The 26,456-nt window shown below is 36.6% G+C and overlaps 1 protein-coding gene across 5 annotated transcripts in view; it reads right to left on the bottom strand.

Annotated features, from left to right (window-relative positions):
• The window catches only part of PCDH7 (protocadherin 7), a 483,519-nt gene that overhangs the window by 447,132 nt on the left and 9,931 nt on the right, over positions 1–26,456 (bottom strand). The window contains exon 2 of one of the 5 annotated variants that reach the window (XM_055434838.2): positions 6,727–24,659. The exons of the other annotated variants lie outside the window; for them this stretch is intronic. Within the exon in view, the coding sequence (XP_055290813.1) occupies positions 24,624–24,659 (36 nt within the window). The 3' untranslated portion in view covers positions 6,727–24,623. Of the gene's footprint in view, positions 1–6,726; positions 24,660–26,456 lie in introns of those variants that run through there. 5 annotated transcript variants of the gene reach the window in all.

The raw sequence follows: 26,456 nt of genomic DNA, 5'->3' as shown, positions 1-26,456 counted from the left end.
TCATTATTTTAAGAAGTGGAAATATTGAGGCTAAGTACTCAACTATAGTGAAATTTTCCTTCAAACTGCAGGTTCAAAACTAAAGAGAAGAGACAGCAGGTAGCTGCTGATATCCTACTACTCCTGGCATTTATTCTCTTGGTTTGGAAATGTGTTGTGAGAAGAAAAGGAGTAATAAATTTTATAGAGGATAAGAAAAAAATATATATTTATATTTGTGCTCTGCTGTGCTTAGTCGTCTTTGCCAACCCATTTAAAGAGTATCAAAGAGTATCAAATTTAAGTGCATCCACATAATGTAAGGGCTGAGTTCCCTGGTGGCTCAGATGGTAAAGAATCCACCTGCAATACAGGAGACCCAGATTCAACCCTTGAGTTGGGAAGACTCCCTGGAGGAGGAAATGGCAACCCACTTCAGTACTCTTGCCTGAGAATTCCATGGATAGAGGAACCTCACAGGCTACAGTCTACAGGATCACAGAAAGTTGGACACAACTGAGCAACTGACACGCTCACTTTTACATAATATAAAACTTGAGTTTCAATTATGTAGCTGACAAACTTGCAAAAAAAACTATCCCCTAACTATGATTATTTCACAACTTTCTAAAAGATAATGATATAAGAAATACTTCGTAGTGTGCATGTGAGGATTTAAGAAACATTTTTTAGTTAAGAAGCAGAAGAGGGACTCTTATTCTCAAAATGTTTCTGAGATCTTTGATCCTCTAACACTTTAATCAGAATAACTCAGCAAAGGACATTTATTAAGTACTACCACTTTTGAACATCCAAATGCCTCTGTAAAATCTTCACTATATTAAGCTCACTCAGAAATAATTGAATTGGTACAACATCACGTTTAATATATCTTAAAAGATTTTAAAGACAAAATTCTGATTGGCTCATACTATACAAAGGCATAGAGGTTAGAAAATTTTTAAAAATTAAGTCAGTTTGCACTAGCATTACCCATACAGCTAGTGATTCTCAACTACTTTGTAGTTCCGATTCCAATATCTTAGTATGGCACACAAAATACTTAGGAACTCCACTTATTTTATCACTCACCATTTCCACTCTGTGACAAAGGATACCTCTACATCTTGCCCTAAGTATTTCTATTTCCCTGTCCAGAAAACAACTACTTGACCTTGAAGGTTCTGTGAAGGTCACTATCCACGTTCCAGGAAAAGTTAGCTTCTTTCTTCTCTTCCATACTACTTCATACATATGCAGTTCAAGTGCTTTCAGTTCAGTTCAGTCGCTCAGTTGTGTCCAACTATTTGTGACCCCAAGGATTGCAGCATGGCAGGCTGCCCTGTCCATCACCAACTCCTGGCGCTTGCTCAAACTCATGTCCATTGCATCGGTAATGCCATCCAAGCATCTCATCACCCTTCTCCTCCCACCTTCAATCTTTTCCAGCATCCAGGTCTTTTCCAAACAGCCAGTTCTTCACATCAGGTGGCCAAAATATTGGAGTTTCAGCTTCAGCATAAGTCTTTGCAATGAATATCTAGGGTTGACTTTCTTTAGGATTGACTGGTTGGATGTCCTTGCAGTCAAGGGAATCTCAAGAGTTTTCTCCAACTCCACAGTTTAAAAGCATCGATTCTTCAGCACTCAGCTTTCTTTATAGTCCAACTCTCACATCCATACATGACCACTGGAAAAACCATAGCCTTGACTAGATGGACCTTTGTTGGCAAAGTAATGTGTCTGCTTTTTAATATGCTGCCTAGGTTGGGCATGGCTTTTTTTCCAAGGAGCAAGTGTCTTAATTTCATAGCTGCAGTCACCACCTGCAGTGATTATGGAGTCCCCAAAAATAAACTCTGTCACTGTTTCCATTGTTTACCCATCTATTTGCCATGAGGTGATGGGACCAGATGTCATGATCTTTGTTTTTTGAATGTTGAGTTTTAAGCCAACTTTTTCATTCTCCTCTTTCACTTTCATTAAGAGGCTCTTTAATTCTTCTTCGTTTTTGCCATAAGTGTGGTGTCATCTGTGTATCTGAGGTTATTGGTATTTCTCCCAGCAATTTTGATTCCAGTTTGTGCTTCATCCAGCCGGGCATTTCGTATGATGTATTCTGGGTATAAGTTAAATAAGCAGGGTGACAATATACAGCCTTGATATACTCCTTTCACAATTTTGAATCACTCTATTGTTCCACGTCCTGTTCTAACTTTTGCTTCTTGATCTGCATACAGATTTCTGAGGAAGGAGGTCAGGTGGTCTGTAATTCCCATCTCTTGAAGAATTTTCTAGTTTGTTGTGATCTACACAGTCAAAGACTTTGGCCTAATCAATAAAGCAGAAGTCGATTTTTTTTTTTTTTGTATTCTTTTCCGTTTTTGATGATCCAGTGGATGTTGGCAATTTGATCTCTGGTTCCTCTGCCTTTTCTAAATCCAGCTTGAACATCTGGAATTTCACAGTTCATATACTGTTGAAGCCTGGCTTGGAGAATTTTGAGCATTACTTTGCTAGCATGTGAGCTGAGTGCAATTGTGCAGTAGTTTGAGCATTCTTTGGCATTGCCTTTCTTTGGAATTGGAATGAAAACTCACCTTTTCCAATACTGTGGCCACTGCTGCATTTTCCAGATTTGCTGGCATATTGAGTGCAGCACTTTCACAGCATCATCTTTCAGGATTTGAAATAGCTCAACTGGAATTCCATCACTTCCACTAGCTTTATTCTTAGTGATGCTTCCTAAGGCCAAGTGCTTTAGTACTTTGTTTATATAGCTGTCTCTCCTACTACATCCAAAGATGCTTCCAGAGTGGGCACCATTTTATGTTCATTTTTTGTGTCTTCTGCACTTGGATCAGTACCTAGCCCTCAACATAATTTCAATAACTTAGTAAATTAAATCATTGAGTGAGCACAAATAGACAACATTATTGAACAACACACATGAAAATGTTTTAATGTGTTTTAATATGATGAACAAACACAAATTATCTGGGGAAGAATTAATTTACAGATGCATTTCTGAATTTTCCTTATCCATATGATCAGACTCTACACCCAAGATGTTGACCAGTGTAGACTGTGTGTTAGTCACTCAGTTGTGTCACTCAGTTGTGACTCTTTGTCACCCCATGGACTATAGTCTTCCAGGCTCCTCTGTCCATGGAATTTTCAGGCAAGAATACTAGAGTGGGCTGCCATTCCCTTTTCCACAGGATCTTCCCAGCCCAGGGATTGAAACCCCAGTATAGATTACATGCCCAGAATCCCTTTCTTTCTGGCTTACAGCCAGGTTTGCTGCTGCTGCTGCTGATAAGTCGCTTTAGTCGTGTCCAACTCTGTGCGACCCCATAGACGGCAGCCCACCAGGCTCCGCCATCCCTGGGATTCTCCAGGCAAGAACACTGGAGTGGGTTGCCATTTCCTTCTCCAATGTGTGAAAGTGAAAAGTGAAAGTGAAGTCGCTCAGTCTTGTCCGACTAGTAGCGAACCCATGGACTGTAGCCCACCAGGCTCCTCTGTCCATGGGATTTTCTAGGCAAGAGTACTGGAGTGGCTTGCCATTGCCTTCTCCGACAGCCAGGTTTAGTCAGTGGAAATTCTTGACTCAGACTAAAAAGAGAGAGAAGATAAAGGTCAGAGTATTTATTCCCTGACTTCTAGTCTCCAAGGCCACTTTGGGCAGCCCTGTCTAAATATTTACCATATTCTATTAACTTCTCTCTCTCCTTTTCCACTGCAGCGTAGAGGTGGGACTCAGTGGGCAGGGTCTCTCTACCTTGTCACTGCTGACATTTTAAGCATCATATTTCCATGTCATGAGTAGCTTCCCTGTGCCCTATATGATGTTTAGCAACATTCCTGGCCTCTATCCAATAGATACAAATAATCTTTTTAGAGCAATCTACAATTTATAGATTACTTTCACCTATTTAATCTCACTTGAGCCACATATGTCTACAAATAGACATTATTAGAACACTTACCTTTACAGATGAGGAAATGAAATTCATAGTAACTAAAAAACATGTACTGAGAAAAATCCTACAGAGTGTAATAATAGGTACAAAATGTTTTTATATCAAAGTCATAATTTCATTTCATACTGTAAACATATATTGACTAGATTTCCTTATATTGTCATTTGCCTAAATTACAGAGTTTCATCACCAGGGCCATTGAGTTTCTATGAAATGCAAAAAGTCATGATGGAATTCTCTGGATGTTATATTAAATGTGAGTGATATAGTTAGTCATCTATTATATATATTTCTTACCCGTAGAAGAAAAATGTTGCAAGTATGTTGTATTGACAATTGAAATCCTCTTCAAAGATATTATATTCTGAACCCCTTCTACAAAAATGCCCACCAGAATTACAATAGAAAAATAGAGTAATTCCAGGCATGCTTATGTATTTGATCATTTTACATTAAAGCAAGAAAGATGTTTAATGCATTTCAGATTTCTAGGGACTACTTCTATCATTCCACTCCTCTTATAGAAAACCCAGTCCTATTGAAACTTGCTCATTCAGCCAAAGAGATACAAACTGATATCAGATTTTAAGGAACCAAGAGATGTCAGCATATATGTGTCCTGCAAAGTTCAGAAATCAAAGAGGCCGCAGGTAATGTCTCCACTAGGATCTCAGGGAACATTAATTGATGAGAATTGATGAAACTGCATCTTTTCTCCAGGGTCTACATTTATTTTTTCTTTCCCAGGGGGACATTATTTTGATTCCATAGTCTCCAGTGGAAATACATGTGAGACTAAACCAAATGCATATCAGTAAGCTATGAATGAATGGCCTTTTCTAAACCAAAGCATAACTTTTCCTCTTTTGATCACTACTAGTCCAATCATAGTATGGGCTCCTGCAATCAAACAAATCATAAGCCACAGCAGTTAGAAAGAGAGGAATTATGTCTAGTGCCAGATATAATTACCTTTTACTGCCCTCAAGATAGCCCTGACATCATGTTATTCCTCTAGCTGCATCACTGTTAGGCCAAGTCCTAGAGAATAAAGACACTATCTTTTGTTGAGTTTCTGTTATGTCCCAGGATCTGTGCCGCATTATCCCATTAACCCTCATAATACCCCTACTTGGCATACAATGTTATTCTCAAACTACAGATGAGGATATTGAAGACTCAAAGAGAAATCAAATTTACCCTTTTTCAAAGCTAATCTCACCTCTACTGCCTCTTGTTGATCAAGTCAGTCAGACCCTATCTAACAAAGATCATAGTATTTTACTTAGTACTTAATAAGTAAGTTCAATACATAAACAGTGTGAAAAGTTGCTGCAGTCAGAAACAGTTATTAAAGCTAAGAGTGAATCACTAAGTCATGTTACATCTCAAAACATTTGACAGTTTATACATAAAATTTATCTTACAGAAAAAATCATTGCAGCCTTTTCTATCCTTAAGCTTTTTCAAATACAAAAAAAAATTATTTTGAGGGAAAAGTAAGATACAGAAGTAATAATGAAATAATTATTTGGTGATTTCATGGGGAAAAGGCAGACTGGAGACTGTCCAAATAATATTTTGTGGTTTATAAACTGTGTTTATCAAGTTTTTAGAATGTTTGCCTATCAGACCTACAGTGAACAGAATGATTCACCCCCAAGATATCCACATCCTAATCCCAGGAATTTATGAATATGTTACCCTACATAGCACAAGGAATTAAAAATGCAGATGGAATTAGCTTCTGATCAATTGATCATAAAATAAGAATATTTTTCTGTATCACCCAAGTGGGTATAATGTAATCATAATGTCCTTAAATGATTAAGAGAGAAACAGAAGACAGCCAGGGTGATATATGAAAAAGACTCTTTACCAGCCATTGCTGGCTTTGAAGATGGGCAAGAGTCAAGAGACAAAGATGCAGGCAGCTTTCAGAAACTGGAAAAGGCAAGAAAATAGATTCCCCCCTTGATCTCTCAAAAAGAAACACACAGCAGCCAATACATTGATAATAGCCTAGGGAGACCCAGTTTTGACTTCTGATCATCAGATATATAAGAAATAAATAATTGTTGTTTAAATTATTATGTTATTGATAATTGGTTACAAAGGCAATAGAAAACTAATTCAAGACTAAAGTAAGGCCTGGAAGATACCGGGAAAATGGTGATTAGTTGCATTAACCAACATCCCATAGGACATAAATTAAAGTCTCCTGGTTGTATAGTAGGCAATGCCTTCATTTTCTTAGATATGATTCAACATTAACTATATAAAGTGTATTAAAACATTTTATCATATACAAATGGTTTTAGCCAACACCTTTTTAAAAACCATGATATAAACTGTCATGATGGAGAATAATTCAAAAATGCATTAAAATGCTTAAAGTGTTAAGACACATCATACATCTTGTTCAAATGATTAATTATACTGCTCTATTCTGATTCACAAAATAATTCACCATGATACCAATGATATAAAAGACCTAGTGATAAAAGCAAACTTTTTTACTAAATGCTCAAAAGCCCACTGCAACAAAAACCTATCTATGGTTTACTAGACTCTACTCAATTTAAAAAAATTGAAAAAGAAAAACAAAAGGAAAAGAAAAAAGAATGAAAGAAAAATAAAGTAAATTCTCTTACATTAGCCAGACTTAAATAGTTGAAATAACCATTGCTAGCTGGAATATTATAGCATTAAGTTAATTTCTAATTCCTACATACAGGTGCTAGTGATATTAACATTTCAAACCACTAACATTCACCAGTGTAAATATACTTTCAATAGAATATCCCAACCTAAGGATAGGCTTAAACTGTTGCCCTGAGAGAATCATACAGAGATTCAGCAAATTCTGTAGAAAGTGAATGGGGTGGATTTCAGGAATAGTTCCTGAAAATAAGGCCTCAGGAGACTGGAAAAGTTGGTAGCACAAAAACAAGGAAACAGAGATGCCAAAATATGAAGAGGAAGATTGCAGCCAAGGCTAATAATACAGTGAAGCCCATTGCAGAACATTTAGCCCTCTGCTCTCTTCATGTTGCAGGCCTTATACCTGGCATGGTGCAGTACATGAGGTTGCAAAGAATCAGAAACAACTGAGCGACTGAACAACAGTTTCCAGAAAATCAATTCAGTTGTTTTTCCAAAAAGTAACATTTTCCAAGTCTTTTTTTTTACACCATAAGGCTTGACAAGAGCATTTAAAATACGTGACCTTTCTGCATGCTGCTTCTTTTTAATATTTTTCAAAAAAAGTACCAATAGAATTACTAATTTAAAAAATTATCATCTAAATTAGAGTTATTAGCTTCGAACTGAACTGAAGCTTCTGTTATCTCTGGGGGATCAGAGAGTTCCAGACCAAAATTTACCCTATAATTTAAAATATAATGGTATTTTATATCTACATTACTTTGCTAGCGTGTGAGATGAGTGCAATTGTGCTGTAGTTTGAACATTCTCTGGCATTGCCTTTCTTTGGGATTGGAATGAAAACTGACCTTTTTCATCCTGTGGCCACTGCTGAGTTTTCCAGATTTGCTGGCATATTGAGTACAGCACTTTCACAGCATCATCTTTTTTGCTGGCATATCAAGTACAGCACTTTCACAGCATCATCTTTTAGGATTTGAAATACCTCATCTGGAATTCCATCACCTTTGGAACTAGTTTTGCTCGTAGTGATGCTTTCTAAGGCCCACTGGACTTCGCATTCCAGTATGTCTGATACTAGGTGAGTGATCACACCATTGTGGTTATCTGGGTCATGAGATCTTTTTGTACAGTTCTTCTGTGTATTCTTGCCACCTCTTCTTAATATAGTTTGCTTCTGTTAGGTTCACACCATTTCTGTCCTTTATTAAGCCCATCTTTGCATGAAATGTTCCCTTGGTATTTCTAATTTTCTTGAAGAGATCTCTAGTCTTTCCCATTCTATTGTTTTCTTCTATTTCATTGCATTGATCGCTAAGGAAGGCTTTCTTATCTCTCCTTGCTATTCTTTGGAACTCTGCCTTCAAATGGGTATACCTTTCCTTTTCTCCTTTGCTTTTCACTTGTCTTCTTTTCTCAGCTATTTGTAAGGCCTCCTCAGACAACCATTTTGCCTTTTTGTATTTCTTTTTCTTGGGGATGGTCTTGATTCCTGCCTCTGTCCAATGTTATTGTACAATGTCACAGACCTCCATCTATGCATAGTTCTTCAGGCATTCTGTCTATCAGATCTAGTCCCGTGAATCTATTTGTCACTTCCACTGTATAATTGTAAGGGATTTGATTTGGGTCATAACTGAATGGTCTATGGTTTTCCCTACTTTCTTCAATTTAAGTCTGAATTTGGCAATAAGGAGGTCACGATCTGTAGAAAATTCTTAAAGAGATGGGAATACAAAACCACCTGACCTGCCTCCTCAGAAATCTGTATGCAGGTCAAAAAGTAACAATTAGAACTGGACATGGAACAACAGTCTGATTTCAAATTGGGAAAGGAGTACGTCAAGGCTGTATATTGTCACCCTGCTTATTTAACTTATATGCAGAGCACATCATGTGAAATGCCGGGCTGGATGAAGTATAAGCTGGAATCAAGATTGCCAGGAGAAATGTCAATAACCTCAGGTACACACATGACATCACCCTTATGGCAGAAAGCGAAGAACTAAAGGTCCTCTTGATGAAAGTGAAAGAAGATAGTGAAAGCGTTGGCTTAAAACTCAACATTCAGAAAACTAAGATCATGGCATGTGGTCCCATCATTTCATGGCAAATAGATGGGGAAACAATGTAAACAGTGAGAGACTTTATTTTGGGGGGCTCCAAAATCACTGTAGATGGTGACTGCAGCCATGAAATGAAAAGTTGCTTGTTCCTTGGAAGAAAAGCTATGACCAAACTAGATAGCATATTAAAATGCAGAGACATTACTTTGCCAACAAAGGCCCATCTAGTCGAATCTATGGTTTTTCCGGTAGTCATGTAGGGATGTGAGAGTTGGACTATAAAGAAAGCTGATAGCTGAAGAATTGATGCTTTTGAGCTGTGGTGTTAGAGGAGACTCTTGAGAGTCCCTTGGACAGTGAGGAAATCCAACCTGTCTATCCTAAAGGAAATCAGTCCTGAATATTCAGCACTGATGCTGATGCTGAAACTCCAATATTTTGGCCTCCTGATGTGAAGAACTGACTCATTGGAAACGACCCTGATGCTGGGAAAGATTAAGGCAGGAGGAACAGGGGATGACAGAGGGTGAGATGGTTGGATGGCATCACAGATGCGATGGACATGAATTTGAGTAGGCTCCAGGAATTGGTGATGGACAAGGAAGCCTGGCATGCTGCAGTCCATGGGGTTGCAAAGAGTTGGCCATGACTGAGCAACTGAACTGACTGACTGTATATACATATGCTTAGTCGCTAAGTCGTGTTCAACTCTTTGCGACCACTTGGTCTGTAGCCTGCCACGCTCCTCTGTCCATGGGATTTCCCAGGCAAGAACACGGATAAAACCCATGTCTCCTACGTATACATACATACATATATATATATACATAAATATATACTAATATAGGTCTTCCCTCATAGTCAGTAAATCAACTGCCTGCAATGCAAGAGACCTGGGTTTGATTCCTGGGTCAGGAAGATCCCCTGGAAAAGGAAATGGCAACCCACTCCAGTATCCTTGCCTGGAGAATCCAATGGATAAAGAAGCCTGGCAGGCTACAGTCCATGGGGTCGCAAGAATCAGACCTGACTTACTGACTAAAACCACCTGGATAAAAAACTAAAGATCTACTGTGCAGTGACCCCATTAAGAGATCAAGGGACCAAGTATGATAGGAGAAAAATCAACTAGGATCGTTTAATCTCCAAATGTTTTCCTCTCTTTACTGGATAATGCCTTATATAAATCCCTTTGTTAGAAAGCTTCACATCAGGGCTTTTTGTTCTTCCAGAATCCTCCATGAATAGAAATATAACTTGGAGAGGCAATATTTTAAAAGCTGTCATCAACCAGTCACTTAAGTAGGATTATCTGGAAGCCAGTTGATAACAAGTACCAGTGTTAATAGAACACATGAAAGGTGCTTGGCTAAAAAAGAGAACACTAGAAGAAATGAAAAGCATCTATAATAATTAGAAATTTAAGAAAAAAAATCATTAAGGTTTTTATTAAGGTCTCCCAGGCTATAACGCTTTTGATAATCAAAGCATAAATAAATACAAGGTATGAAAATACAAGATTACATGGCTGTTTTTAAAAAAACACAATTTATGATTCAGATGAATTGTTCTATTTTTCAGAGAAGTTGCCTCAAGAGGGTGTAAACATTCCAGTAATGTTGATTAAAAGCATCTATAGGACTCCTCTCTTGGAAATCGCTTTTCAGCATGTGTCTTTTTTTTCAGTCTCTTCAATGAGAGTAATAGTTCCCACTTAAAGTTTGATATGAGAATTCAGAGCAAACAGTTACAGTGAGCAAGTTTAGTTTTTTGTCAACGTGACAGATAATAACAAAGCAATGAGGCTAACTGAATTGCTCATGAACTGGTTCTAATGTTAACAATCAAAGAAAAAACCCATTAGAAATGCATTAATAGCAAACACCTGTTGAAATGTAAAGGAGGATGAGGCTCCAATTCAGCTCTCATGAGAACAGTTAATGCCTATGTACAACAATGCAAGATTGATGCAGAAGAAAGAAATTAAAGCCATATTATAACTTGTGTGAAGTCATGAACTAGTATCAACCTTCCTAGGAATCAGCTAAGTCCTTCCTAAAATACCTGTAACTCCCATGATAGCCATTCATTCAGTTCAGTTCAGTTCAGTTCAGTCGCTCAGTCGTGTCCGACTCTTTGCGACCCCATGATCAGAGCATGCCAGGCTTACCATACTATATTAAAATGATATCTTTACAAGACTGTCTTTCATGAGACTGTGACCTCCTGTTTTATACGCCTACTACCATGAGACATCAATAATTGGGGGTTAGATAGATGAATAAACAACACTCATTTGGACAGGTAACTTCTGGCAATCTTACTTAACATCCCTCCTCAATTAGGTTGATGGAGAAACATCTTAGGCAAACTTCAAGATCTACCTTTATTTTTATACTATTTTTTAGTTATATGATTGAGGAATATTGGAAACTTGCTGATAAAAGAGAAAACCACAAATTTGATAGTCCTTCATAGCTTTCTCAGTGCAGCTGGGATCCTGAAAACTTCAAAAACATTCGGTGTTTAAAATATTCTTATCACTTGGCTGCTTGGTACTTACTGACATCTGACTTCCTCTGAGACAGTGAGAAAACTCAGCTTGCTTGGTGGGAAAAATGAAGGTAGAGCAAGTGTAAAAGCTTACAGAATGCCACAGGGGAAGAAAAAGAGCAGCACCTCAGACTATCACAAACTGACTCTGCTGCAGAGAATGCTGCAAGTCAGAGAAACGCAGATTGCCTACAGTCTGATGTCCTGCAGAAGACTACCAAGTGCAGAATGTCCACTTTGCTGAAGCCATTATACCAGCAATCTTCCTCCAGAACTTGAAATCTACTGAGAGGATTAATGATCATTTTTCTGAAAGCAGCATTCAAAATTGCCAGCATGCCCCCAAATTTCAATGCTCCCTAAACTGATTTGTTTGGGAGGGGGGTTGCAAAGATAAATGTATGACTGTGTTAAAACTTAATGTCATTTGAGTTTGTGGGAGTGTCGACATGTGTATGTGTGTGTGTGTGTGAGAGAGAGAGTGTATGTGTAGAAATGAGCATGAACATGGGAAGCAGAAGGTGCATAGGATGTTATGTTTTATTCTCCAACACTTTGCTCGGGACTTGATAATTTTTTCAGACCTTTTCAACTATAAGTTCTCGGGAAAATGTAGGTAATCATGAAAGTACAGAAAGATAAAACTTCCTATCTGTATTCCCTTAGTTCTTTTATTTTTACTATCTTTTGCCTTTGCTGAAAAAGTTCCTCCCCCATCCTTTGTTTTTCTTCTTTTCCAATTATTCAGTAAAAAGGCCCAGCAAGAAACCAGCTTAAATTATAAAAAAAAAAAAAAAAAAGAAATAAGCCAAACAAATTTGGGGCCTCTGAACAAAATCCTGCTTTTTTTTTTTTGTTTTTTGTAAATTGAGACTTTCCTCTCTGGTTCTGAAGCATATTTTTTTCTGCTTTCTTCAATAAGACATTTCTGTTTTTACTAAGAGTGACAAAATAATACGTCTTCAGTTCTCCTCCACAGATGAGTGCTAGGAATAAAATGACAACACCTATTTTTGGTAACAAGGAATTCTTTATTTTTCAAAACTGACTCTTCTAGGAAAATATTTAGCTTCAGCTTTGGCATCATTGCTTCATTCTTGCCTAATCTCCCTCCATCCTCCTTGAAGATAGCTTGTTTACTATCATAGAAATGACATTCATCAATATCCAATGTTTCACTGTTTGATTTTTATAGTTTCTTATTTCCCATGGAGTTTTGAATACCTTGGGAAAATGAGATAAAGAAAAACTGAGTGATCTGTTCAACTTCAGAGATCAAGACCAAAATAAACCTTATAAAAGCTGCATCTGCCTCTCAGCCAGGATTGTACTCACTAATGCGCAGGCATATTATATGGGAAAGTCATGCTTTTAGATGTGAGCATCTGTCTGCATTTCAACATCTTTTTATATGAAATAGATTGTGATGAATAATTTCTTTCTGATACTATTAAATATCAAAACAAAATTCACAGCTCAAGTGGCAGTCCTCTTTTAGTCCTTACTGACACTAGAGATCAAAAGAGCAGCATGCAGGTCATCTCTGAACATGAGATAAGTTACACAAGAGTGTATGACACAGTTAATTAAAGGCTAGAAGCATGGCTGTATTTCCTTTGTTTAGGCTTCATGCAAATCACTCTCATTTTCTTCGCATGGCACCTCTGTAGCCTGAAATGTAGAAATGAGCATTTCTGATGTAGAGAAATGTACACAGACATACAAAGATTACAGAAGTACCGTGTATGAATTGATTTTATATTCACAATCCATGTCTGTCCTTCCTTCACAATAGGAATATGCCATCCCATTAACTATAATGTGACATAGTGGGGATAACAAGCATTTTAAGTCCCTCAAGGTTCACATTATCTAATGATGGGTAAACAATATGATAGATATTTGAAAACATAAGCACACAGTAAATTCTTCACTGAAGCACTTCTTGGGTGAAACAGAGCAGTTACACAATTGTAACTTACTTGCCATTATGTGTTTCTGCCCTGTGCTCTGAAAAAAATTGTTCCTGTTTCACAAAAGAACAATCAAAAAGTTCAAAAATAGTAGAGATGAATTCTCAAGAACACATAAGCATGCATTTTTATTACTTGCTTACTGTCAAAGGTAGGTATTCATACTATTATTTCTGGGGACTGAAAACAATTCCCTTCCCTAAGTGGATTAAAAAATAAAAGACACAAACTACAAGGTGTATTCAGGAAACATTTTGCTAAATTGACAACAATACATACAGACTGAATTGTGGATTTCATCAGGTCCTTACAATTTGGTAATGCCAAACACATGGCATTCTTTGTCTTTTCTTCTCTTTTCCTTTTTCTGAAAGTGCACCAATATCTACATTGAAGTTTACAGATTCATCACTAATTATCCATCTTCATACACTAAATCTGAATGACCTTTCCAACTCAAACCAAATCGTTCCATCCTCTACTTTGCTTACACTCTTACGATACACTCATGTTAAAATGTATGTATGATGCTCACACTTATAAGGCTAATGTCTGTGCTGTGCTGTGCTTAGTTGCTCAGTTGTGTCTGAATCTTTTTGACCCCATGAACTCCTCTATTCTGCCATGCTCCTCTGTCCATGGGAATTCTCCAGACAAGAATACTGGAGTGGGTTGCATACGCTCTTCCTGGGGATCTTCCCAACCCAGGGGTTGAACCCAAGTCTCCTGCATTGCAGGCGAATTCTTTACCAGCTGAGCTACCAGGGAAGCCCAGGCCAATGACTAACACTGATTAATTTCCAAAGTTCTTTGGCTTTAAATCAGTTGTTTCCAAGTGGGAGTTCAACTTTTAACCACATGGTAAAGAAGTGATCTGCTGGGCTCTGTAAGAATTCATGTGAGGTCTGGCTGGGCTTATTAATTAGGTTCTTTACCAGTTAATCATATTTTCTTCTTATTAGTAGGAAATAACAGCAAGGATGGCAATACCTGTAATACTTATTGTTAAATAAACAAAATTCTATGAATTATTAGGTGGAGTGTGAAAATGACAGCCTCAAAAATTTGATTCACTACTTCTGAAACTTAAAAACTTTAAATCATATAAAACATATACTAAGATCTATCCAGATCACAAGTGTATAGAGACATATAGCTGAATCCAGAGTTATATTACAAAGATTTATATTTTGAGACATCTACCTGTTGAATAAGCAACCTATAATAAAGTATCATCAATACATTAGGAAGACACTGTCATAGCAGAAAAGGGTATATCATTATTGTCATAAAGAAGCAATTTCAGATGGGCTTCAATGATACCCCTCTGAATTTTAGGTGATTAAAAATGTCTCCAATTCTGTAAGGAAATTATCCTTCAATTAAAAAATAAATTTAAAAGAAAAAATGTGTCTCATAAAGAAAAATATATGAAGTTTAAATAAGGAAATAGACTGATAAAATATTTTAAGAGAAAAAACTGAAAATGACATAGGTCATATTTTAATTGAATGGTTAACAATCAGCACTAGTTTAAAGAAAGGGCTTCCTCTGGTGACTCAGGGATAAAGAATTTGACAGCCAAGCAGGAGACATAAGTTCCATCCCTGGGTCAGGAAGATTCCTTGGAGAAGGAAATGGCAATCCACTCCAGTATTCTTGCCTGGAAAATCCCATGTACAGAGAAGCCTGGCGGGCTACAGTCAACGAAGATCAAAAAGAGGCAGACATGACTAAGGGTCTAAACAACAATAACAAACACAAAGTAGGTTTTTAATTCTTTCTAAATAAAATTTTATTCTCATATAAAGGCATTTCCCATCCTAATCAAATGGCAATTCACAAAAAATTAATAAATTTGTTTTTTCTAGTTGTATTAATAGCTTACAGAACAGACTATGTGTGACTACTTAATGAAATGAAGAACATTAAAACAAAATAACAAAAAGGGGAAAATATATTTATGAGATGTTCCCCAACAAACAGAATGGGTAGGGAGAAAGTGGGAAGTGTGGACTAGTCTAATATCTATCTTCCCATTTTTTGATTTGAACTTTAAGGCTTAAGGTAGTACTATTAAAAAAAAAAATTGGACTGAGTGACCCAATTTCAAGAACATAGTAAAAGGTGTTGAAATAGGAAGGTTGAAATATTATTGAAGCCTTTAAGAGAAGTTGGTGAATTCAATTTCATTCTCACAGAACTAGTTGGCTATAAAATAGATGTGTTCCCTACACTTGGGCATATGCATAGCGGTGGACAGTATGGCCTCTGCAGCCAGACTGTCTGCACTTGAATCTCAGCTTGGATACTTTGCGAACTGTGGGATAGTGAGCAAGTTACTCAGCTCCCTCTGTGTATCACTTTCCTCATCTACAGAATGAAGACAATTACAGGTGTTCTTTGTAGGGCTGTTGCACCTATTTAATGAGATAATATATGTAAAATATGTTGACCAGTGTGTAGAACACAGCATGTTGAATAAGTTTAGCTATTATTTTTTTATTTTCCCACTGTAATTGAATCTCCGTGGGGGAAGGGATGTTTGTCTATGTTTATTAGTGCCGTTTTTCCAGTGCCTAAAACAGTACTTGTATACAATCACCTAATTGGCATAAGATAAGTATTTTCTCTCTGCAATGTTAACTGTACTACTTTTCTATGTGTAGGATATATTTATATGTATATATGCATATAATGGACTTCCCAGGTGGCACTAGGGGTAAAGAACTCGCCTGCCAATGCAAGTAGATGTAAGAGACACAGGTTCGATCCCTAGGTTGGGAAGATGCCCTGGAGGAGGGCAGGGCAACCCACCCCAGTATTCTTGCCAGGAGAATCCCGTGGACAGAGGAGACTGGCAGGCTGCAGTCCATGGGGTCACAAAGAGTAGGACATGACTGAAGTGACTTAGCACGTACATTTTCATGCATATATATATCATACATACATACATACACACAGTAGTTTCTTATGAAAGGTAAAATACTAAAAAAAAAAAAATAAGACTTTTTTGTAATGAAGTAATAGCATTGGCACTGGTTTGGAAAAAATAGGCATTACCATTTTTTGTCCCTAATGCCCTATAGAAATGCTATCTGTCTATATAAAACTGGCCCGTGTGTTCAACAGTTAAATACATTGAAAAGCAGATTTAGACATGATTAAAATAAATTCAGATTTAGGCTACACTTATTGCCATTTCCCTGAACGAAACAGCTATTTAACCTGCCATTTTTAATATTGGGGGTCAAATGTAAAGTTAGCTGAGAAAGTTTGTACTTCTTAGGAAAGATCTATTCAGCTGTTACGCTCCATTGCCTAGAAATTCTGACTGAAGGACAGAAAAGAGCTTCCTTTTTCTGATGTTAATGGGTTTATCCTGTGTTATACCTAAAATATCACCATTTCCTACAGCCCAATGGATATACATATATATATAGTTCCCAGGCTACTCATTATGTATTTTATCACATGAATTTTTAATTTTATTAAGAAAATGAAAAGGCACAGTGCGGGGCGGGGAACTTGATGTGTCCATGGATTTGTATTGATGTACCATGTTGCATGCATACATAATAATTGTTTGTGAAGAGTCACTCAGAGCGTGGGATCAGCCTCGGTTTCATGTTTGGCAATTTCCAAATGCTAGGGGGAATCAGACTCATTGGATCTTTGTCAGATCAATTATGCCACTATGCATGAAAATCCACTGAGACTGTCCTTGAAAAGGATTATTAAGCCTATATTATTGCTGTTTCAACCGACTCCCTCCACCCCTTAACGCCTATTATTTTTTATTTGAACTTTAATGCTAATAATATAGTAGATATTTTAGACTAAATATTAACATCATCATTTTAAAAAATTCTGTTACATTTGTGGGACAATTTTTGGACTATTTTATACAAATATTGATTTTACATAATTACTATACCTGCATGAACTTATATCAGTTGGCAAAATTAAAATAACTAACATGGTATTTAATATCACCATCTGAGTCACCAGGAACACCCCATTTAATATTACAAATCCCTGTAAAACTGAAAACTGCAAAAAGCATTCAATGATGTGCATAAAAAGTTAGATAGACATAATGAGCTAAAAAATGAACTTCAAATTTTATGAACATGCACACCCATTACACGTTCATATTTTTTCACAAAAGCTATAGTAATTTTTCATCAATGCCAAGAACATATCTATAGGGCTGCTTTTGGAAATTGATAGGAAAAAAAGGTTCCTGTAAAATGGTAAGGTTTTAAATGGAAGGTTCTTTTAACTTCTTTACTATGAAAGTACAGAATATATGTGGTGAATGACAAGCTCACGAAGAAACAATGGTCCAGTCCAACGTGTTCTGCTCCAGTCAAGAATACATTCTGGTGTTCTAGAAGGACAAGATAAGTGCACGGCCTTTAAGAATACACTGTGTTTCGGAGTGAATTGTGTGCCCCTGAAATTCATATGTTGAGGACCTGACCTCCAATGTGATTTACCCAAATTAGAATCTTTTTGAGGCTAATTTATGGTTAAATGATATCAGAAGGGTTAAGGCTCTAATCTGATAGAACTGGTTTCCTTAGAAGAAGAAAAAGGAACACTAGAGCACTCTCTCTGTGAATCTGCTGGCACCTTGATCTGGGACTTCTAGCCTCTGGAACTGTGAAAAAACAAATTACTGTGGTTTAAAGCAATAGTGTATGGAATTTTGTTATGGCAGCCCTTGTGGACTAACACAGACTCTGTCTTGTAAGACTGCTGGGGATACACAGCAGGTATTGTGGACTAGAACAAAACCCACACATAAGCCTAAATACAGAAGCACATAAATTAAAATCTATCAGGAATACTGTGCTAATGATAACTCTCAGGTTTGGAGAGAGAATTATTTTGGAGGAGAGTTGACTGCAAGTAACTCTGAATGCACCTGATTTATATAGAGAGGATGGGACCTATGAGGTTCTGTTTTCTTTTCCCCAGTTACATGTGTCGCAAGGAGCAAATAATGGAACCTGTCTCCTGGAGCTGTTGCTGCTGCTGCTGCTAAGTCGCTTCAGTCGTGTCTGACTCTGTGTGACCCCATAGATGGCAGCCCACTAGGCCCCCCCATCCCTGGGATTCTCCAGGCAAGAACACTGGAGTGGGTTGCTATTTCCTTCTCCAATGAGTGAAAGTGAATTCGATCAGTCGTGTCTGACTCTTAGCGACCCCATGGACTGCAGCCCACCAGGCTCCTCCATCCATGGGATTTTCAATCAAGAGTACTGGAGTGGGGTGCCATTGCCTTCTCTGCCTGGAGCTGTTAGGAGGAGTCAGTGTTATAATGTGGTATAGACACCGTTGCAGAGTGACTGACACAGAACTAAAGCTCGATAAACGATCATTCAATATTAGAGACTGGACATGGGAAATGGAAGAAAAATTTCCAGGAAATACCAAATGGAAGAGGAAAGGACTGTTAAAAAGTAGTAAATTTATTTTAAAAGTATCAAAATGGATACAAACTATTGTGAGTCTTTCCTGAGCTACTTGCTTTGCAGCAATAAACTATTTCTTTTCCCTTTTCCCATTTGGATGTCATAGGCTCTGTAATGACTTTGGACAAAACCCCGTGTCTCCTGGTCTATGGAAAGGTAAACACCCTAGTTACACCTTGATCAACATTACTTCAAAGAAATCAACCAGGATAAGAGAACATCAGAGGCTTCAAAAAAGTGATCATGACAAAACAAACAAAAAGCACCAAGAAGCTGAAACAAACAAAAAATTTTTTCATATAATATTACAGATAGTGAAAATACTCCAAAAGTGCAAATGCACTTTAAGTAGGGCTTAGAGAAATTCGTAGATATGGACAAATACTATCTCAAGTTACAGTGGTGTTTTATAAGTCCCAAACAGTTCATGCGACCCTCATAAACCCTGTCATATAATCAGAGCAAGGGTTATTATGTAAAATGACAGAAGATGAGTTTGAGAGGCTTCAGGACTTGAAAGGACTTATACAAGGGTGCACTGACCAGTCAGTGACACAGTCAGGGCAAAAGGCAGATTTTCCTATCACCTTATCAGGCTTCAGTTTTCTATTTTGTCAGAGGTTGTCCAAAACCAAACCAGTAAGCAGAAGTTAGGAATTTCAGGGGCTCTAAACTTCAAGTCTTTTGTAACCTGACCTACCCTCAGCAGTCAGAATTGAGAAGGGGGAATTGTTAAAAATTCAGGTTTCTGGGATATCTATAGTAAAGACCTTTGTTACTGTTGTTTAGTTTTTAAGTCCTGTCCGACTCTTTGAGACCCCATGGACTGTAGCCCACCAGACTCCTCCTCTGTCCATGGGATTCTCCAGACAAGAATACTGGAATGGGTTGCCATTTCCTTCTCCAGGGGATCTTCCCCAGGGATCAAACCTGTGTCTCCTGCTTGGCTGGCAGATTCTCTGTCACTGAGCCACCTGAGAAGCCCTTAGTAAAGACCTGAAGTGAAAGTCAAAGTGTTAGTTGCTCAGTTGTGTCCAACTCCTTGCCACCCTAAGGACTGTAGCCTGCCAGGCTCCTCTGTCCAGGGGATTCTCCAGGCAAAAACCCCAGGAAAGACCTAATAGCACTCAATTTCTGAGAATTTAATTAAATTAGGATAAGAAACAGCTACATGGCAATGATATGGCAACTATTTTGATTATAGTAGTCTAATAATAATAATAGGGAGAGGGTGAGTGTATGGTCATGCAGTGGTTGCATTTCCCCCCCCTTCTGTTCTCCTTCTTTGTTCCTTTTTCTCACGAAAGTACAGGGGTAGAAAATGAATGAAGATAGAGAGCACTGATACTGCAGGCTGAAAACCAAAACCGAAACCAAACCAAACAGCTAGTAGAAATGGGAGAAAGTAAACACTGACTACTTTTTAACACCAGTCTTGCAGTCATATAAAGCCTAGACATCTAGTGTCATCCCTCTGGTCACAAAATCAAGGACACAAACATTTGCTTTTATCAGGACTGAATACCCTTTGCTGCCATAATCTTACCTTACCTCCTGACTCCCAGCTGGAGTCCGAGACACATGGTGCCTTAACAGAGTTCTCAGTCTTCTAAATTGAGCCTTCTAGGGAAGGCTGTTCACCCTTCCTCAGGGTCCTCATCAAAATCCCCATTTCTTAAGAACTATTGATCTTTGGGAGGTGCTGACCTCATTATCTGCTTAGAGTAATTTACACCCAGGTGTGCCAAAGACAGAATCAACTCCTTCAGAGGTTATTTGCAATTTAAAGAGGCACTTCTTAGAATCTCGGGATTTCTAAGGAGTGCTTTTGAGTTGTAAGGCATTTCTCAGCTTCACTGCCCATCAGTCCACAGGAAGGACATATCCCCTCTCCTAGACTTCTTTCCTGAGTACATCAAGTACATGTTTCTCTTTACAGATATGCTAGACTCTCATCTTTAAAAACAACTGTTCCCCAGGGAGAGTCAGAATGAAAATGGAAAAAAAATAATACATTATCAGTGAGCATAGGTTGGCACAGTGAATGAATAATACTTGCAGGGATACATAAATTGATGAATACAGAGACCCATGCATGTGCATGGGTGTGCATGTATCTATATTTCCTCACAGATGAGGATCTCCCAAAAAATCCTGAAAACCCATATGTCTACCCACCTCTTCACAGCCCCTCAAAATACACCAGAAGTCTACCGTGTGACCAGTGCCTCCCTCCCACATTTGCTTTAGTTTAATCTTTTTGAAGGGTTTGGTGTTTATAACACCACTAAGAAGAAGCTAGGAGAGGGAAATCAGAAAATTGCTCATTTGCTACAGAAACAAGAGACACACATCCTGCAGAGAAGGCAGGGACTCTAGCCAACCCGGCAGGTAGTCCTTTATCCTGGAGACATCACCCAGCAGGGAAAGAAAATAACAACTAGGATGTTCTCAGAGTTTGAAATAAAAGAGGCCATACCAAAGTTCAGTGATCTGATGTGGATGGATTTTCAGGCTGCTTAGCACTAAAGCCCAGGCCCTTTGATCCTTTGTTTCACAAATATTTAGGGGTATCTCCTGTATGCTGAGCACTCTAGCAGGCACTGGGAATATCTTGATGAACAAGACAAACTTGGGGGTAGTCTCTCTGAGCTTCACCTATCCCTTGCCTTAAGTAGTAGTATATTATTTTTGGACTAAAGAATCTTGTTTTAGCCATCATTTTAATGACAAAGCCTTGAATAGTGTATAAAAGAGAAAGCAAATCAACCTATTCTCTACAAAATAAATGGATTACAAAAGTTATACACAACCAAGATAAGTGTTTTGCAAAATTACAGATAGAAATTATTCCCAGAGACATTTCAAACTGTGGAATTACTTCTGGAGGATATCGGCAGTCTTTCTAGAGATAGCCTAAAAAATAAATGATAATCTTGGTTGCTTACCTAATTCTTGAGGTTTGTCTGTTTTTAATCTCATATGGGGCTGTTGTTTACAAAACAGGGTAATGGATTAGATCTTCAAATTATACCCACAACACTTTTTTTGATAGTATAAAGTGTAGGTTGTGACTAGAAAAAGTTTGAAAAACTGGGCTTGTTCTAATTCTTTTGGGAAGAGTTTACCCAGGTAAGTCTAAAAATATACTATATTCAAAAGCACAAACTTCACCACTTCCACCAAATACTTTCAGTACTTTTGAATTCTGACTGGTTATTTCCTCCAAGACTTGACGAAGTTCTTTGCTAGTTCCATCAGGGTCCTGAAAAAGCTATTTGTTACTCCAGTTTCCTTACCTCAGAAATAATAATAGTGCTTTTCCTCAAAGATTGTTCTGAGGAGCAAACATGCATTCAATGATTTGAAACTTTAGAAGCATAAGGCAAACACAATCTATCATTTTTCTGCTCTGTAATCTTTATAATACATCAATTCCATGAAGACAAAGACTTATCTTATTTTTCTTTGCATACTCGCTATCAGCTGATATTGGATGTTAAAGTAAATAAACTTTACTTAAATCAGTCTCTAACATCCTCATATTCCTCTTTAGTTTTTATAATGGAGAATGAAGTATTTCATTGTCGTTGAAAAGAAAATGTCCAAATGCTAAAAGATATAAGGTGGTGGATTGCTCTGAGTGTATTTCCACTTGTCCATAGGTACCTCCCTAAATGGTAAATTCCAGTAACTGAAAAGGAGAGTGGTCAGGAGATCTGAGGTGGAGAACATTTGGGAGCAGGGGATTAGGGCAGAGGGGAAGTCTGTACAGGAACAGAAACCAACTGCAAAACGTTCAAAGATGAAAAAAGAAGAAAAACAAGAAAACACCAGAGGGATGATAATAGACATCTCATAGCTTGCTGCTGTTGATTATTCTGATTCAGCTTTTAAGCACACTAAAATCCATGGGATTGTTAGTACTTTTCTGTTTTGATTTATTATGTTTTCTAATCATAACAGTAAATAGCCATTGTTTCCCATTTGGAACAATCTAAAGGGGTGGTTCTCATTCCTTTTGGGCTATTTCCACAATAAGACAAATGTTTTACATAGCAACCAAAAGCAGGGAGTAATGGAGGCATACAAACACAACTGAAATAAGGATTGCACAAGAAAATATTTAGCCTCACTGTATGAATGGCCTACTTGAAATTTTTCTGCTTCACTTTCCTCTTTCAGATTGTGGTAGAAATTCACAAATTGATTCATATATCCAAGTTTGCAAAATTGTGCCATAGAATGTTCTTTGTGAAGGTATTCATAAATATCCCCTCAATGTGGCTACACATTAGCTTACCCCAAAATTCTGGACATATTTTTCTGTTTGCTTTTTTTGTCTGTAACTTGTCTTTGAGTTGATGTGATTCAGTTCAGGATTCTGTTTAAGTATACGTCTAAGGAAGTTTACTACTTTAGGATGAGAAATTTCCAAGAAGCCAAGAGTGGTAAGAAGTTTTTGTTTTTTACCAGTTTCTTACACTGGTCCTGTGCTAAAAACAAAATGAGAGATTAATGATAATTAGGCTTTATTGAAGAATTTCACTATAGTCTCCGTGATATTTCTGAAAATTTCCTTTTTGCAAAATTAAATAAACAGCTAATAAACAACTTGAAATACATACTTTAGTGATTTACAAGTGCTAGTGAGCATTTCCTATCACTCTGTATATTTATGTTGTCCCAATATTTTTTTTTCTTAAAAGGCAATTTTATATTGACAATATTTCACCAAAAAATTCTCAAGAATCTGGAATTCTTGGTCAGTATCTCAAAACTTGGAGAAAACTTTAATAAGGCAGATGGTATGATAAATATATTACAAAATTATCAAAGTTTATATATGGAACACTTATTTTAGGCACACAAATACATACAACATAACAAATAGAGACATAAATATACAAACAGAGTTAGAGGAAACATACAGAGAATTCTTGACTTACCTAGAAAATTACCATTTGTATAGCTAAAATTCAGCTACTTGCTTTCTCAAAAATATATAACATGCTGAATTCTCAGAAGTTGCTTGAACTTATGTTACCTGACATCAAATAGAATAGTCTTCCGATAAACGAAAACTAAAAAAAAATAGGGAGCTACATCTTCCTCCTAAATGTGACCACGGTGACTTCTGTGAATCTAACTCAAAGGTTCTAAATTTTCTTAAGAAATTTAACAACAACAACAAAGTCGTGAAAATTCTACAGATATTCTGGTCAATATTTCAAGATTAGGGGAAAAAACAATCCACTGGCAGTGCCTGTGGTAAGCACAAAATAAATCTCTCAAATTTGTCTTAGAAAAAATACCTTTTATAAATGTTGCTCAAAGTCTTTTCATATAACCTATGGGAGCACACACAAACACACACAGTGGCATTTAGAAATATACACACAGAATGCACAAGAGACACTATCCTTCACTCTAACAGAACTTTCTCCCTGGTCTGGAAAAGGCTTTGAATATGTAACACCTTAAAACTATTGAGTAATTTAGGATTTTATTCACTGTCATTATTTAATATACTATAGACAGAGACTTCATAGACTTAATTTTCCTTGGTTTACACAAAGCCAGAGTCTTAGAATCATTGTTGAAATACACTTTTAGATTTTTTTTTAAAGACTTCATTATTGAATTCTGCTAACTACCTCTCTGAGAATGTAGTTCCTGGTAACTGACACCCACTAATAGCACATTTCTTTATTAATACTGTTTCTTTTATAAGTTTATTTATTTCAATACTATTTTTCTTTAAATGAGAAAAAAAAATTGAAAATCAAATGCACAACAAATGGAACAAGCAGTGATTGGCTGACACCCCACGGCCAAGGGCAGGCTCCAGCAGGTTTCGAAGTAGCAAGGTCATCAGAGTATGGTGCATAATGGAGCATCATATTTGAGTGGAATTCAGCCAAACACAGTAATATATGGATGTAGATGCATCTGAAAGAAGGAAAATAAAGATTTATGCAGGTAAAAAAAAAAAAAAAACACTCTATGAAGAAATTTCCCTGATGGCTTATGCCCAAAATTGGAATGTTGTGGTGGAGGTTTTGGAGCAGAGAATTTTTATTTGCAAACTATGTGTTTGTAAATAATAAATACATTCAGGTGGGAAAAAGTCAACTTGGATGAATCCTACTTGGAAGCTGTAATAGTTTTAAGTTGTTGTTTATAAACAGCATTAGAGTTCAATACAAACATCACTAAATTCCTGAAAATAACCCTTTATCTGCCTTTAGAACATTAATTCACCAGAAGTGATAATTAAGATTAGTTTTAGTGGTTTCAGCTCAATTCTTCTTGGAATGTGATTTCTCCTACAACACTAATGCTAAATAAAGCACTGTGTAATGTTCTGAAACAGAGTCGCTGCTTTAGAAAAGATTCTAAGGGCTTTTAAAATAAGATAGAAAAGCAAAGCTGACTCTCTATGTATGTGTGTATATATATATATATATATATACACACACACACACATATATGTATATATATATATGCACAAAGATTCTACTATTTCTATAGAGTCATAAATGTAAAGAAATGGATGATGAGCTTTGCTATAGCCTAGAATTTGGTTATATACAAGTTAAACATAAAACTTTAAACAATTATCATAATAAATTTTCTATATATAACCTCTACTACCATCCTCTTCTAGGAAAAGGAATGTTAAAATATCTGAAAGCATTGGTGGCTATAATAAAGCAATGGTTTTATTACATTTTATTTAGCTTTAAAACCAGTATGGGTTTTACTTTTGATATTAACAAATTCACCAATTTGTATTTTACCAATAGGTTAAATTTAGAATGGAAAAAGCTAGATTGGTAAACTGCCTACCAAGGAAGCAATTCAATTGAAAAACAATAAAAGGGCACTTTCTTTAAAAAATTAGAGGAAAAAAATAGTTCACAATTGTGTGTTAAGGAGGCTATTCAAGTAAAGTGCATCTGCAAATTTGGCAAAATGAAAAACAGTGTAGAAGCCAAAGGAATCATCACTATTGATGGAAAAAGTAAAAGATCATCCCAATTAGAATGCATGGAAAGTTTTTTTCATAAACAATGTATAGAAAGCTTTATTCATTTCCATTACAAATACGTTTTTATTGAGGATATACTAAATGCTATATAGGAGCTTATGTTTACTGTCATTGTTCTGCTAAAATGAAAAATCCTCTCAACTTGTCGAATATACATTCTAAACCATGTTAAGTTACTTTAATGAATGCCATCAATTGCTATCTATTTATATAAGGGGGGAAAACTGAATTTGTTAAAAATCTATAAAATTTGGAATACAATTTCCCCAATAATTTTACAGATAAAAACTAGAACCCAAAGAAGAATTATATACTACTGTAAAAGAACATCAGTTTTGATAGCCAAATATATAGTTATACCTACATAAGAAAACCTCAAGAGATTTCTGTCACTATTGAAATACGTACAGAAAAAATTACAGAAATTTAATTTTTTTTCCTACTGGTAGAATGATTAAAAAAAAAGAACACTGTACTCTGCATTCCATGAGTTGGACTCTAGTCTACATTATATCCCTGATAATCTTACGATCTCAGTCAAACTAACTTTCAAACTAAGCCCCAGTTTCTTCTACAAAGTGAGGAGATTGGTTTGGTTAATATCTTTTAATTGTAAAAGGTGATATCTTTAGAAATTTTGACGTTAAACATTTGATTATGATATATTTTATATCAGTTTTGTGCATGTTTAAATT

This window comes from Moschus berezovskii, chromosome 5, assembly GCF_049115385.1.
Source record: "Moschus berezovskii isolate FMDL1 chromosome 5, NW_MosBer_1.0, whole genome shotgun sequence".
NCBI lineage: Eukaryota > Metazoa > Chordata > Mammalia > Artiodactyla > Moschidae > Moschus > Moschus berezovskii.
This window is presented reverse-complemented; position numbering and strand designations above follow the sequence as displayed.